This window comes from Physella acuta, unplaced genomic scaffold, assembly GCF_028476545.2.
Source record: "Physella acuta isolate Inbredline_101_S28 unplaced genomic scaffold, ASM2847654v3 ptg000200l, whole genome shotgun sequence".
Classification (NCBI taxonomy): domain Eukaryota; kingdom Metazoa; phylum Mollusca; class Gastropoda; family Physidae; genus Physella; species Physella acuta.
In genome coordinates, this window is record NW_026731719.1 from 1,557,250 (window position 1) to 1,573,214 (window position 15,965).

General features: G+C 34.9%; 2 protein-coding genes across 6 annotated transcripts in view; one reads left to right on the forward strand and one right to left on the reverse strand.

The window, feature by feature from the left end:
• The first annotated feature begins 171 nt into the window (after positions 1–171).
• LOC131937144 (SPRY domain-containing SOCS box protein 1) lies at positions 172–5,358 on the forward strand. Its single transcript, XM_059294338.1, has 5 exons — positions 172–646; positions 1,924–2,103; positions 3,045–3,247; positions 4,506–4,686; positions 5,245–5,358. Exons 1-5 carry the CDS (start codon positions 616–618, stop codon positions 5,322–5,324), a joined length of 675 nt encoding a protein of 224 aa, XP_059150321.1. The 5' UTR covers positions 172–615; the 3' UTR covers positions 5,325–5,358.
• Positions 5,359–5,516: 158 nt separating this feature from the next.
• Positions 5,517–15,965, reverse strand: part of LOC131937075 (LIM and SH3 domain protein 1) — a 36,643-nt gene continuing 26,194 nt past the window's right edge. The window contains exons 5-8 of one of the 5 annotated variants that reach the window (XM_059294267.1): positions 14,362–14,487; positions 13,097–13,468; positions 9,592–9,711; positions 5,517–8,554 (exon numbers count right to left, since the gene is read on the reverse strand). In XM_059294267.1, coding sequence (XP_059150250.1) covers positions 8,331–8,554; positions 9,592–9,711; positions 13,097–13,468; positions 14,362–14,487 — 842 coding nt within the window. In that variant the 3' untranslated portion in view covers positions 5,517–8,330. The remainder of the gene's footprint in view (positions 8,555–9,591; positions 9,712–13,096; positions 13,469–14,361; positions 14,488–15,965) is intronic. The other 4 variants (XM_059294270.1, XM_059294269.1, XM_059294268.1 and 1 more) reach the window with 4 other exon arrangements.

Genomic DNA, 15,965 nt, shown 5'->3' on the forward strand with positions numbered 1-15,965 from the left:
ACGCCGCCATTGAATTGTAAGACGTCTGCCTCATGTTCGAAATCTAATCCCACCGTTTAAAACACTCCGGCATTGTAATCGAACACGGCTTCTAATATATGGTGTGTTAGAAAATAGAATCAATCTTCTGTAGGTAAAAAGTATTTTTTTATATGCCAGCTTGTTGTTTATACAGCTGTGTTTAGGGCCGTTTCAGTTTTAAGATTTGAAACTTAGATTAAATCTCGGTTGTGTATTACTTCTAAGACAGCCTGCACTATGTGTGTGCGTGTAGAGACACCACAACATAGTTAAACCCCGTGGATTATATTTCAGCCGCGGCGTTGTGTGGATTTAAATCCAGTGGAGATGGGAACTTTTCCACAGTCTTGTTATAGGCACACGGCACGAACATGCACGCCTGACTTAAAATCTGCATTAAAAAGTTCATGACAATTTCTTCTTTGTGGCGTGGACATTCGCACGTATCTGATGATTAATTGCTAAATAAGAGATCGGTGTCACGTACATTCATTATTCATGTGAAAGCAGATTTTGCTTGCAGAAATTAAAGGAAAATGTTTAAAATACAAGTGATTCGTTGAAGTCCTGTTAAATATCAGTGAGTGTCTTAATATGGGGACGGGAGCCTCGATTTCGCATACAGGTAGGCCTATGTTACCAAATTTTATTAGGCCCTATTTAATTATCCCTTCTCCCACCTCATAAACACACGCACACACACACACATATATATATATATAGTATATATATATATATATATATATATATATATATATATATATATATATATATATATATATATATATATATATATATATTAAATGTACCAACTTGGCAACAGAACAAAACTAAACAAAGCACAAATGAAAACACAAAAACAATGTAAACACAAACACAGTGCAAACACAAATGCTAACACAAACGGAAAAAAACACAAACGCAACACGCAAAAAAAAACACAAACACAAAAGAAAAAACAAACGAAAACACAAACACAATGCAAACGCAAACACAAATGAAAACGCAAAAAACTGAAACACAAATGCTAACGCAACACGCTTAACATAAAGATAGCTGAACTGCAAGCATAAACGCATAGTGCTCACAGTCTAGCCCGGGGCGCCAAAGCGCACGTAATACCCCAACTTATCCATAAAATAAACAAAAGGCAGTAGGTCTATTTAAAATAACCGTGTTTTACCTACCACAGTGCATTTGATCAATCCATGCTAATAATATTCCAACAATAATGTCTTCTTGGACGTCTGCGAAATTTGCATTCACATTTGTGTGTGTGTGGTTGGTTGTGGTTAGGTTTAGTTTGAAGTTAGTCAGGTTTAGGATTATATCATATATAAGAACGCTGCTTACGCTTTACGTAATTAATCGCAATCGGGAAATCCAGACATTCTGCTTCAAACTGGGTAATAATCTTATCCTCCGATCTTAAAGTGCCGTCCATAAATGACGTCACGCTTTTTTTCACGGTTTGTGCAGAGTTTCTTCCAGGCATCTCTTCGGGGGGGGGGGGGGGGGGGGGGGGGGGGGAAGCTCCCACCCCCTCCCCCCCCCGAACTTTTTTTATAGCCCCCCCCCCCCCCCCCGAACGAAATTAAATTTATATAATTTATATAGAAAACATATACTTTTAACAGTGCCCCCCCCCCCGAAGAAAGTCTACCGCCCCCCTCCCCCGAAAATTTCAAGTGCCCCCCCCCCCCCCCCCCGGAGAAAAAAGTCTGGAAGAAAAAAGTCTGGAAGAAACACTGTTTGTGCATCTCCCTACCCTATGGTTATTGGTTGCACATTGTCACAAAACAGATTCCCTCTCTTCCCCCCCCCCCCCCCCCCCACCCTATTCCACGGCAGTATTGGTCACAACAATAAAAAAATCAAATAAAATATGTTTTCCATCAAAAGACAAAAAAGAAGGCATCCCGCCGTGGATCAACACAGTCCATCCCCCAAGCAACACTTTTTATGACACGTTCGGCGACATGGCACAGGGGATGCAACTCTTAGCTATCAACACTGTTTGCAGAAATAGGGCAGGGCAGAGCGAGACAGACGCTGCCCAATGGAAGAAAGGATTTAAATCAGGTGACACATTTCGACTAACATGTTCTCTGTATACTGACTTTTTTTTTCTGTTTCAGTATTTTTGGTATCATACAGTGTGTTCTGTTGCATAATGTGCGCTTGTACGATTATATTTAAAAAAATAAGAAAGTAAAAAGTTAAACCAAGTTCGATCTAGCTAGATCTAGAAGTTTATATGAATAAGAACAGGCTATATCATCTTTTAGAAAGCATTTTTTGGTAAATTGTGATACAGTTTATATAGAAGTCTACAGGTTGATTCATATTTTATAACGGTGTCGAGCCTTTCGCTATAATGTATTAATTAGTATCATGTAATGTTGAGTTATGTTTTCGACAATTTTCAACCTAGTGTAAGTATAGCACTAGAAAATTAAGGTTATTATACAAATAATTTGTAGTATGTAGGTTTTTTCAATTTGTTATATCCCTTTATTAAGGGAAACCACTCAGTTAATATTTCAGAAATAATCCAATTTAAAAAAAAAAGAAAAGTTGCAATCTGTGATGGGGAGGCATGAGGGAGTCAAGACTTTTTTGTGACGATAGGGTGGAGGGATAAAAACGGCAAAAAAAAAAACTGAACATCATTTATGGAAAATTCAGTTTATAGTGTGAAAGATGTGTTGATATGTATCATGATCAGTGATGTAGAGATCTGCTTGCAAAAACTTCTCAACTACCATTCCATTTCCCTAAGAGTTTATTTATAAATGAACATGATTGAATTACAAGGAACTGTACTTGATTTCATGTAAAGTTCTTTCAACAACATTTAATTTCATTTCATTTATGTAGTAAAAACTTAACGTTTAACTGTCTAATGTGTCTACACCTTCATTTATCTTAAGAAATATGTTCTGAATAAAAATAAAACTGTTCATATTGTGTTTGCTTCACTGCAGCATTTTAATATATATTTATTCTCTATGTGTTTTCAGGCAAACACGTATTTGAAATAGCATTCCCTGTATCATATAGAGGCAGGGAAGCTTCTGTTGGTGTGGGCTACAAGGACTGCCCTCTGTGTGTGAAGGGCAGGGTTTGTTTGGTGGGCTACAACACCAGGTCATGGGGCATCAGCCTCACCAGACGAAAGTCAATGCACAACAACACAGAGGCCAGCAGATATCCACACACAATGGTCAGTGTTCTACTGTTTGATACACACAATGGTCAGTGTTCTACTGTTTGATACACACAATGGTCAGTGTTCTACTGTTTGATACACACATTGGTCAGTTTTCTACTGTATGATACACACATTGGTCAGTTTTCTACTGTATGATACACACAATGGTCAGTGTTCTACTGTATGATACACACAATGGTCAGTTTTCTACTGTATCATACACACAATGGTCAGTTTTCTTCTGGACCATACACACAATGGTCAGTTTTCTACTGTATGATACACACAATGGTCAGTTTTCTACTGTATCATACACACAATGGTCAGTTTTCTACTGTATGATACACACAATGGTCAGTTTTCTATTGTATGATACATACAATGGTCAGTTTTCTACTGTACCATACACACAATGGTCAGTTTTCTACTGTATGATACACACATTGGTCAGTTTTCTACTGTACACACAATGGTCAGTTTTCTACTGTATGATACACACAATGGTCAGTTTTCTACTGTATGATACACACAATGGTCAGTTTTCTACTGTACCATACACACAATGGTCAGTTTTCTATTGTATGATACACACATTGGTCAGTTTTCTACTGTACACACAATGGTCAGTTTTCTACTGTATGATACACACAATGGTCAGTTTTCTACTGTATGATACACACAATGGTCAGTTTTCTACTGTAAGATACACACAATGGTCAGTTTTCTACTGGTGTAAGTCAGCTGTACTATATCCAAAATACCCAATTATTTTTAGTGATTAAATTCAACTGCAGATTATATTTACATTCTCTGGTTTATCATTTGGGGGTCATCTATTTATGATTTTCATATAACAGTGGTGGGGTGGTTCCAGTAGAAATGTTTTTGATTAAGAATATTGACAGCCATTTTAGGATGGTGAGGAAGGGGATAAAAGTTAAGTCTTTAATGACATTTTTATTGACATATTAAATGGATAACCCCTTATAAATCTGCTACATCTGAACCACAATCTCTTCATGTTTAGACATGGAATAAAAAACTGTAAATATCAAGCACTGATGGATGGGATCTGTCTTCCAAGAAATAAACTTTAGACATCTGTCATACTTACTTACTAACACTAACAGCAAATGTTCATGATTTGCAAACTGTTCAACTTAAATATTTGAAAAAGTCCATAGAAATTTGACTAAGATAGTTTTAATATAGCTGGTGTAAGTTGCATTGTTTGTGTACATATGTAAATTAGTTGAATGCTTGTTTTCAGGTGTTTCTGCCAGATAAATTCTACATGTATTTAGATGCGGATGCCGGAACTCTTCAGTTTGGGTCAGACGAAGACTTTTATGGCGTAGCACATTCTGATATTAACATGAGTCAACCAGTTCACCCCATGGTCTCGGCCTGCAGTCAAGGAGCGACCATCACACTTGTATATAGGGGCAAAGGTCAGATTTTTAAGTTCACTTTCTGGTTAAAATAATTACATTTGTGAGCTAAGCAACTGGTCACAAACCTTACCTCAGATTTGTGTACATGAGCAATGTGCGCAGTAACTGGATTTGTGTACATTAGTGTCGTTTACAGTAACTAGATTTGTGTACTTTAGCTATGTGTGCAGTAACCAGACTTGTTTACATGAGCCCTGTGCGTATTAACCAGATTTGTGTACAGCAACCAGTAAGACAGTTTCCTAAATCATCTTTAAATTCTACCACAATTTAACTCACATCATACAACCATTGTTTATGGGGTTGAAAAACAAAATTAGTTCTACTAATACAATTTTGCAAAAAATGAGTTTTTAAAAGTTGGTTTACTTCTTTACTTAAATTAAATGGGCACTTTCCAGTTTACCTGGAAAAATAAAATGTGATAGTTTTCTGTATCAGCAACAGCCAAAACAAACGGCTTCCTAATAAACTAATTAAGTGTACAATATTAGTCTAATTTCTAAGCTGTTCCTTACAAATTTATCTTTCTTTTTTGCCAATTTTGTTTCCAAGGTGTTGTCAGAAAAGGCCCAAGTCAAAGGCGAGAAAAAATCAAAACAAGTTACAAAGATTTCAGAAGGAAATTTAGTTAATAAATCATTGTTGTTGTGTAATTAACAATCTACATTAGAGTAATTTTATATTAAACGTTTTAATTAAGAATGAGTTGAGAAACAGTTAAATATTCATGTAGTGAAAGTATCTAGTGCAGTTTACAAAGATGACTCCTTACATCAGTAACCAGGACTATTTACAAGAATAAGATAATATAAGAATAACAATAAGACTTTGGTACATACAAATTTATTAAAGATTTTTCTCTGTGACCAAGAGACAAGCACAGCTGTAATAAAAGAATGTACACAAACAGACCCAACAGCACCGTGCCCTGGGGTGGGGCTGTGACGAGGCTCCCACCGGTCTGGGAGAGGCAACAGCACCATGCCCTAGGGTGGGGCTGTGACGAGGCTCCCACCAGTCTGGGAGAGGCAACAGCACCATGCCCTGGGGTGGGGCTGTGACGATGCTCCCACCAGTCTGGGAGAGGCAGCGTGTTGAAAGGTGCTGGAGCTATAAGCTGGCGCAATTCACACACAAATCATGCAGGCAATGGTCAAAACAATCTTAGTTGTCCTTAACATTTTTAAACAGAAACCAAAAGAAGCTATACGTTAGAGATGTTCTTTAATATTTTAAAAAATGTTATCAGAACGAGTTAATTCTGAAATTAATAACATTGTAATAATTTGCAATTTTCAACTTGCGGTAAAGTTTAGTAAGTGTCACTAATAAACAAGATAGAAATCTTGTTAGGAAAAAAATTAAGGCAATTGGTGTCTTCAAGATCAAATGATGATTCAAACATGGAAAAAATCTTCCCCGCACACCTAAAGAACAAAATGTTTGAATTCGTCTACAGCATTAATAAAACTGTCTATACCCACTCAACTGATAGCAATCAAATTAGGTGGTGCAATGGTTTGTTAGTTGGCTACCTACTGCGTCTAATCAAGAACTTTAACAAAATGTGGAATTGATGTCTTTAAAATTTATTACATTTACAAATCTCACAAACCAAACAAGAGCACTTAGTTGTTTTGAAAAGAAACAATTTGACGGGCAAGACTTTGCTAGACAGAGAAAAACTAACAGAAAAGCAATCACCATAACAAATGGCAGACATACATAATAGGCATGATATTTACAGAGGAAAAGTATGATGCCTAGACTACAAACAAGTACGAGAATCATCTTTTCAATTCAACTCGACATAATGGTAGACTAGGGGAAGAATCAGTGGCCACTGAGCTATTACTTTGATAAGCATCTCTGCCAAGTTTCAAGTCATACAAAGAAAATTTTGCCTGGTCAACTATTTAACTTGTAAGGTAAATTAAATTGTACTTTTCTCCATATAATCATATAGTAATCTGTATTTGGTATATTTTATCAAGTTTCCTACAGCAATACAACCCAGTAAAACTAGAAATAAATGAGAATAGTGCAAGAAGTATAAAATACAAGAAAGTGTTACAGTAAAATATTAACACAAGTTTTATAAAGAAAATGGGCAACACATTTAACTCTGAAAATATGTATAGTTTGTTTAACAAGTATATATATATAAAACTGTAGGTAATTAAAGGTGTTTACAGTATTGTCATAACAATAGAATAAACATAAACAACTTTAAATGTATTTCTTAGTAACATATGCCAAGTTTTCCAGAGTACACAATTAAAAAGTATTTATAGTCTAAAACATCCGTTTTTTGCAAGCATTTTAAAAATGTCTTTCAAGACATTAAAAAACGTACAAGTATTTAAAAATCAATTTAAAATTATTTGATAGGAAATCAAAACCAGACAAAACTATGTTACAAAGATTGAAAATCTTTAAAACCTTTTTTATTTCCACACTGCAAATCTGGGCCAATATGGAGCTTACTGCCGGTGCTATTTCAGAGCCAGTCCAGCATTTCTGTAACGCTGAAAGACTATTGAAGCTACTCAATACATAAAAATAGGATTCAGCTGGCGATACATATATTATATTGTAGGGAGATAAGCTCTTCATGTTCTGGGGTGTCAATACAATTTCTTCTGGTTAACTATCTGAATATCCTTGCACTGTTTCACAATAGCCTACTCCAGCACAACTGGAGACCCCAGTCAGGCCAAGGTTTGCAAGCAGCCTTCAACATTATGTTTGTCAACTAACTTGGTGAGTCAATTATTATGCTTGCTCGATTTATAAGTCTCTGAAGGTTGTACCAATTACCACCAATGCTGAACTCTTACATTTTCTTAACAGACGAGTCAACTTCAAACATTTACTAAATGTTTATGTTGATAAAGCAAGAGAATGACAAACATCTTCAACAAACCAATGTTTCATGTACAAGTTGATTTGATGGCTTTAAGATATTCAATAAACAATTTCAACACATTTATGAATAGACAAGTTTTAACAGTTAATTTTTGTAATATCAAAGAGACAAAGTTATACACACTTCTCTTGATGTAGAAATTTCTAGTTTTTTTTCTTCTTATTGATTGCTTCATATTTTATCTAGTCTGATGCTTAGCAAAAAAAAAATTACAACTGTTCTAGTATGTTATTAGCAATTTCATTAAAATTTTAATACTTAATTTTTGGAAAAATGAATAATTCATCTCTGCAAGTGATAATGAAAATGCACTAAGAACTTGAGCAAAAAACGTTTGCAGTGGTCAGTGAACCCATGTTTACATCACATCATGTGATCAATTAACAATGTTGCTGTGATTACATCTTGAATAGTAGCATATTGCAAGTAACTAAATAAACTTAAAATAAACATTGTCATTTGTATGTTACTTTTCTAAATACTAATTCTAGTAAACAAATGAGTAGTTTAAATGCAAATATAGATACAGAAGCTTGTATTTGTACAATAGAAAAAGGGAATTAATTTTTCAAATCACGTCAAAGCTTTATTTTGACACCATACAAATAAATACTTCATTAATCAAGGTTTATTTATGTCCACTTTTGCATCCAAACTCTTTAAAAATCACTATAAATTTGTTGCTAGACTAAAATTGCAGGCTGTCCCTCTAGTTGATTCTCTCAACATAGTTAGAGGGCAGCATGCCATGTTGACCTGTGCGCTGGACCGTCCCAATCATCCAGCCAGCGTCCACTACTTCTACGTCCACGATATGGTCACCATCCTGGAAACTGACTTCATCGCTGTCAGCAGCTGAATAGTCATACAGGGCACGGTAGATCACCTTCTTAGGGGGTGCCTGGGCAGCTCTGGGGGGCTGGGCCTGAGGTGCTGCAACAGTCAAACCATCAATTACTTCAAGAACGCAACATTCACTACACCAATTTAAAATTTCAATTAAATATGTATTAAAATTTTAGCGAATATGCAAATTTTAATACTTAAAGTGAAATATTTCTGTTTTATGAAATGATTATGAAGAAATAAACAATATAAGCAAGACTTAAGCAACATAAATGTAAAAAATACAAGAATTCTGCCACAATGTTGTGGACGTGATCTAAGGGGGATAACTAAGGTAACTGCACAACAAATCAGGGAAACAATCAAAGACTTGAGGTAACAACAAAAAGTTTCCAGGAAAAACTAGAGGGTATTTAGCAAGTTACAGAGGATGTTCACACTGAGAAATTATGTCTCCATTGTATAGCAATATTACTGTAAACATTTATTTTACTCAGGGTAATTGGAGAAATTATGTCTCCATTTTATAGCAATATTACTGTAAACATTTATTTTACTCAGGGTAATTGGAGAAATTATGTCTCCATTTTATACCAATATTACTGTAAACATTTATTTTACTCAGGGTAATTGGAAAAACTATAAGTTTAATTGGTTGTCAGTAAATTTTAGATGTATATATATAAATAATGGCATATATAATTATATGTAGTATATTATAAAAGCAATATATTTATGCAAATTATTCTTCAAGCAAAGTTTATATCATTTGTGTAATTGTAGAAAAAAAAGGAAGCAAATATATATACATATATCTATATATGTATACAAAATATAAGCCATTAATAGCCCCAATAAGCTGATGTGTGTAAATGCAAATAAAATAAAAATCCCAGAAAGAAAAAAAATGTAAAAAATTATCAAAAAATAAATTTTTAAATTCTAAAGGTAATTAACTGATGAGTGAAAAGCTGATGAGAAATGGGCAAGTAACATTTAAGTTTAAATGATAGTGGTGAGTTGCTGATGGTAATGGCAAATACAAGAATGTGGTGACAAATTTGAAACAAGGCCAACCTAGGGGTAGGACGGTAGACAAATGAGGCTAGTTTGAAGAGACTTACGGGGTGGCTGGTAAGCCAGAGGCAGGGACTGACCATAGCTGTTACGTACCACCGAGCTGTGTTGCTGGTTCAATGGGTCATAATCAGCTATTGAACCTGGCTGGATTCTCTGACCATGCACTGATGTGACCAAGGAAATAAGGCACAGGTATTTAAGCGGCCCTGACACAATGTCTTTACTCTTTCATCTTAAGGCTTATGTACTAGTTCTCACACTACGTAACATAACCATGGTATTTGGTGTATGTACTAGTTCTCACACTAAGTAACATAACCATGGTATATGGTGTATCTACTAGTTCTCACACTATGTAACATAACCATGGTATTTGGTGTATGTACTAGTTCTCACACTAAGTAACATAACCATGGTATTTAGTATATGGACTAGTTCTCACAATACGTAAAATAACCATGGTATATAGTGTATGTACTAGACCTCACACTACGTAACATAACCATGGTATTTGGTGTATGTACTAGATCTCACACAATTACCCATGTGACATAAGCATAGCATTTGGTGTATGGACTAGGTCTCATGGTATTAATCATAAAAAATAACCTTGGTATACCACCATGACCAAGGTAACTGTCTTTGAGAACTTATGATTCAAAATAACAAAATAAAAGGTTTTTTCCTATGATTTAAAAGCTATTTAAACTATGAAATATATCACACCTCGCAGCCAATATCGCACAAGTTTGATTATCAATTAATACTTCACTTTTAATGTGAGTATTCTTTTAAGCTCTACAAAGGGACAAAGATTGAAATAGATAAAATGAATGGTGACTAGTGTACCAAATTTTAACTCCCCTTATAAAAAATAGAAAATAACTTCCCTTTCAATATTGGAAGAAATGAAGTAGCTTTAATGTTAGTTTTAAAAAATCCTCTAGAGACCAAATTTAAGAGTGTGACATACATAAGCCAAGCCTGTTAGTTCCTTACACAGCAAACAATGTTATAGCATTCAGACAACAGATTTTAAACACTACACCATATTTAACACTGAAAGCTGAAATCTTATCAAGATTAGCTACGATTTAGGAGGTAAATAACAGACAAAAATGAATAGTTAATTAAGTGAGGTATAAACTAGTCTTTTAAGTTAAGTATTAAAATAGTTCCATTTTTTTAAATTGTTAATTATTTCATGAGTCGATTCTAGCAATTAGAAAAAAATTTAGTTTTGTTTCAGTAGTAATAACTTTTCAAAAAATGAAGTTTATTGTTAGTTTTAAGTGTAAAGAAGGTCGTTAAGTTAGTTATAGTTTGACATTTCAAACAGTGTTGTATTACAAGTATGAGATAAAGCAGAACAAACATCCAGAGTAGAAAACAAAAACCAAACACTAGCTAGACTACAATGCTAGGACTGCAGAGTCAGATAATTATTTCCCTTTAAAAAATACACTTTTTTTTTAAAGTTAATTATTTACGGCCCAGTGATTAATTATTTAACTGGACTGAGTGCATTGTCAATCTGCTGATAACATTTAAACATTTTTTTTGTTGTGTGCATGGTCTTCTCTGGTGATCAACAGCTATGGACTAACACAAAGCTTTCATTGAGTATTCACTACACCTTCTGTATAAGATTCAAGCTTTCTATCTTGGATACAAATATATTCTTCCACAACAATAGGTTGAAGACATGCAACAAGTTAGATAGAATAAACTCCTTTGTAGGCAAACAGCTACTTACTTTTGTATCCTAATCATGCCAAATTGTTGTCATTAGGTATAGAGAAAAAAATAACATTCAATCATTTTTATCTACTAAAACTACATGCTTTAAAACATAATTACTCTCTCATGCTGAAGAGCTCTTTCATAGAGTTATTTAACATTAACTTTACACATGATATGGAACTTGGTTGTATGTGTGTATTTTAGCCACCGTTTAAACAGATGAACTTTATCACAGACATACAGTGCCATCTCACAAAGCTTAAAACAAAAAAAATGTATTCATAGTTTCAACCTAATCAAAGTATTGAGGTCATTAGCAGCATTCATTTGATTTCTTCACAATTAACTGGAATAATGGCATGTCATTTGTAAACAATGAACACATGTCAAGCTACCAGAGGGGTTCAAACTTTCATTCTCTCACAGACAAACGATACCACTCAAAAATTAAAGAGCTCAATGTATGAGCTAATTATACCAATGATTTATTCATACACATAAAACAAAGGGCCTGTTGATAGGAAGAATCAGGGACAGAAATAGAAGAAAGTGACTCCAGTATGGGTAAAACACTACTCTGTATGTGAAAGAGTTCCAGTGAGGGACTAAGGTCAACCTGTTGTTGGAGTGATGATAACACAAGTTCACACAACATTAACAACGGCATGGATAACATAATATTTGCATTCACTGCGGTAATGGATTGGTTTCATAATAAAAAAAAATGCAAGTTAATTGGATCTCATAACAAGGTTAAAAAAAAAAGAAAAAGCAAATTATAATCCATTAATCAAAAGCTAAAAATGTGTTGTGTATTTTAACAAGTCTTTTGCTTAAACTTTTCAGTTTCCTAAGACATACTGTTATGTTTTACTAATTTTAAAAAACTATAAATAAAATATATTTTCAAGGTAAACAAAAATGCAATTAAAATTTAAAAAAAAATAAGCTTCATAAAAGTTTGTTGTGCATCTACATTTTAATGATATGTTTGGTTAATGAAGTGTGTGAATATTTTCACTACTGGTATAATTAGAGCATTATATAAGCCTGCTTGTTTGTTACACAATGATCAGACAGACAAATAGCAGACTATCAACAGACAAACAAATGGCTATGTTATGACAATGAATCAATTAGTATGGAAGCAAGTTTGGCAGCCATTAAAACCCACAGACAGGTTAACTACTGGAAAAATATCTGAAACACAAGGAAATCTGGCCAGAATTTTCCTGTCATTTTCTCTAAACAATTTACATTTTCTTGATACGTCAAATATTTTAATATCTAGATTGACTAAATTCAATTTAGAAGAGATTTCAATACTCCAAAAAAACTTGGTTGGTGATGGTGTATATAAAATATAACTAGTTAAAAAAAATATAGGTATGCTAAATTTCTGAATGGAAAATTCTGGCTTAAATAAAGAAAAAAACATCCATATTAGATCCCTATGTAAAAAAGTATTAGGATATATTTAAAACGTATTAGAAGTGTCAGTCAGGTTTACAAATATCTCTCAGTAGCAGGGCCCCATGCCAACATGCCACTTGTTATTTGTTCGGAAAGTAACATTTACAGATGTAATAAACTAGTTATTTTTAGAAACTTTTTTTAAAACATTAAATTTTTTTTATTGAGAGTACAAAATAGCCTCCCCTTATTTGTCAACTCCAAGAGATCCAATTTGTAAACCTTGCATAAGTGCATGTCTAATGATTAAAACAAGCTGATGGTAAAGGTTGTAGAGCCTAGTGGTCAGCAGTATATGCCCTGGACCCAGAAGGAAGGCCAAGCCATACTCACTGGGCTCCTTGTAAGAGGTGCGTGCCTCACCATAGCCTTGGGAGCCAGCACCATAGCCACTACCACTAGAGGGATTACTAGCATAGCTATTCCTCTGCTCCACAGAACCAACACCATGGCCGGAGCTACGAGGGCTGGGGTTGGACTCCCCAAAACTGTTCCTACCCTGAGCAGGGGCATAGCTATACGGCTGCTGCTGAGGCTCCCCGTAACTTGGTCTCTGCTGGGCATAGCCGTCCTCCTCATAGCTGGACCTGTTCTGGCTACCACGCCCGGGGGGAGGGGCACCAGTACCACCACCGTAGCTAAAGGGCTGGTGCCCACCTGGACTAGGGCGGACATTGCCCTTGGGTGCAGAACTCCTCAAGTCTCCTTAAACAAGACAAACCAGAGGCTTGAAACATGACACAACATTTTATATTCTAATGACTCGGGTGCCAGGTCTGTCCTCATGTCTCCTTAAATAAGACAAACCAGAGGCTTGAAACATGACACAACATTTTATATTCTAATGACTCGGGTGCCAGGTCTGTCCTCATGTCTCCTTAAATAAGACAAACCAGAGGCTTGAAACATGACACAACATTTTATATTCTAATGACTCGGGTGCCAGGTCTGTCCTCATGTCTCCTTAAATAAGACAAACCAGAGGCTTGAAACATGACACAACATTTTATATTCTAATTACTCTGGTGCCACTAAACTCTAGCAGGTCTGTCCTCAAGTGGCTGACTGGATCAGTCAAATCTGTTTTCCTAAGGACCAGCTGAAACAACAGCTGTAGATAGAGCTTACAAATCTAGTGTTGTCAAGAGAAGAGAGTGAGACAAGAACATCTAACACATGCACATTTGTATTGCTACAGTTGACATATTTATAAATGTTATAGCACATTGCTGAAACATAAACATACAAGTTATAACATCAATGAAAAACATCATGAAACCAAAGTTTGCGCCCAGTACAGCATGCACCGTCTAACACAACACAAAAACCAAAAAAGATTAGGTTTTAATAACATGCAGGCTGTGTACATTCATTCACCCATGAGGACCAGCTAAACTTCATTCAACTAAAAACTCTTGGTCTCTACCAAAAATGGCTACAGTTTTTAACAGGAGAGACTAGCGAGGGGAAAAAAATTGATCTACTAAAAAAAACCACTAAAAAGTTGTGTCTGTAACTGATCAGCTGAGAGGTGAATCTTATTTAATCATGTTTAACTATACAAAATCTGTTAAAAAAACACTCTGAATGAACCCTACCTTCTCCTCTCTGTGAATCATACACAACATTAGCAGAGTTCCGCTGTGTGTATGGGGAGTCAAAATCCTGTCTCTCAGTGGGGTCGTAGTCACTAATTTTGCCAGGGTTACGGGACCGTCTTGTCACTATAGAGGAAGGCACCCACAAGGCATGCAGGGAAGTGAAAAAGGCTGAGCTAGTCAAGCAACATCACTCAGGTACAAACACCAGGTAAATAAACAAGAAATAAAACGCCACTGGGACACCAAACAGGCCTCCTGCCCCCACTGGAGGGTTGGAATAAGCTCTGACAACATTTTCTACACATTTTTTATAGATACATCACAAAATAATTGGAGAAAAATTATTTTTACATTTATTTTAATAAAATTTCAATATAATTTACCCATAGTTAATAGCACAAAAAAGTATAGTGCCTTCATTCACAGTAATAATAAATAAAAATTTTCAGTTAAAAGGGGGTGAAATACTGATTTTTCTAATACAACATAAATGGAGGGGTCTGTTCATATTATAGATAAAAATTGTTTTAAAATAAATTATTTTAGGTGATTTCCAATGGGACAGTTAGTGCTTTTCCACATTACAGAGCTGTCTTCCCCCAATTTGGAATAGAATTAATGTCTTTAAGTGCTACATGAGGCAATATGGTCAAAGCTTATTCCTGTCCTCACAAAATGAATAAAGTTAGAAATGGGTGGCATCAAAGCATTAGACTGGAAATACTTCTAGAACTTGTGTTATCAACTTTGGTAACAAAAGCATCATCATTGAACTAAATTTCATTGCAAATCAAGGCTTTAAAAAAATCTTCAACTCTTGTTATCTTGGCCAAACAAAGCTGGGTATAAAATTTAAAAAATAATAGTTTGAAAAATAAAGTTCTCAAAACTAAAACAGCCTGAAGGGTAGCCAAGATCGCCATTTATTTTTGCTGTTTCAATTGATTATTTTTTTAATAAAAACACCATTCTCGTATAAGCAAACTAAAAAATCTATTTTGCTCCAACGTCTAAAATAAACCAAGCTTAAGTAGTGAGTGAATCTCTACAACAGCATGACTGTATCTAAGAAAGGGAGTCCATCAAACAGATTGTACTGCAATAAACGTTTCAGTTAAAATAAAAACTACACCAGATTTCAAAAGTACAAACATCATGACCACTGGTATATGTATGAAAGTAGTAAACGTAACTTCAAGTGTATGGATGTCCTGACTACTGATTCATGTATGAAAGTAGTAAATTAAACTTAAGTATATGGGTGTCCTGACTACTGATTCATGTATTGAGGATAGTAAACATAACTTCAAGTGTGTCCAAACAACATATTCATGTTTGAAAGTAGTAAATGAAACTGAAGTATATGGATGTTCTGACGAGAGATTCATGTAAGAGGGTAGTAAAGGGAGCAAACTGTCCAAGCAGCAAGGACCCTCCAAAGGTTGAGCTAAAGAGACCAAGTTGAGATGATTTAAACATGAGCTTACACCCAACTTACAAAGGTCATTGACTGCTGACAGAAATAAATTGACATGTTACTGCATTTAAAACAAATTGATTGATAAAGTCATCTCATAATGTATCCTGACCAATTTTATATA

Bases quoted from the DNA above. Each gene is read 5' to 3' on its own strand.
- LOC131937144 (XM_059294338.1), top strand. From the start codon at position 616: ATGGGGACGGGAGCCTCGATTTCGCATACAG. The intron at 647-1,923 runs GTAGGCCTATGT...TTCCATCAAAAG, and splicing joins AGCCTCGATTTCGCATACAG to ACAAAAAAGAAGGCATCCCG. The intron at 4,687-5,244 runs GTCAGATTTTTA...TTTGTTTCCAAG, and splicing joins ACTTGTATATAGGGGCAAAG to GTGTTGTCAGAAAAGGCCCA.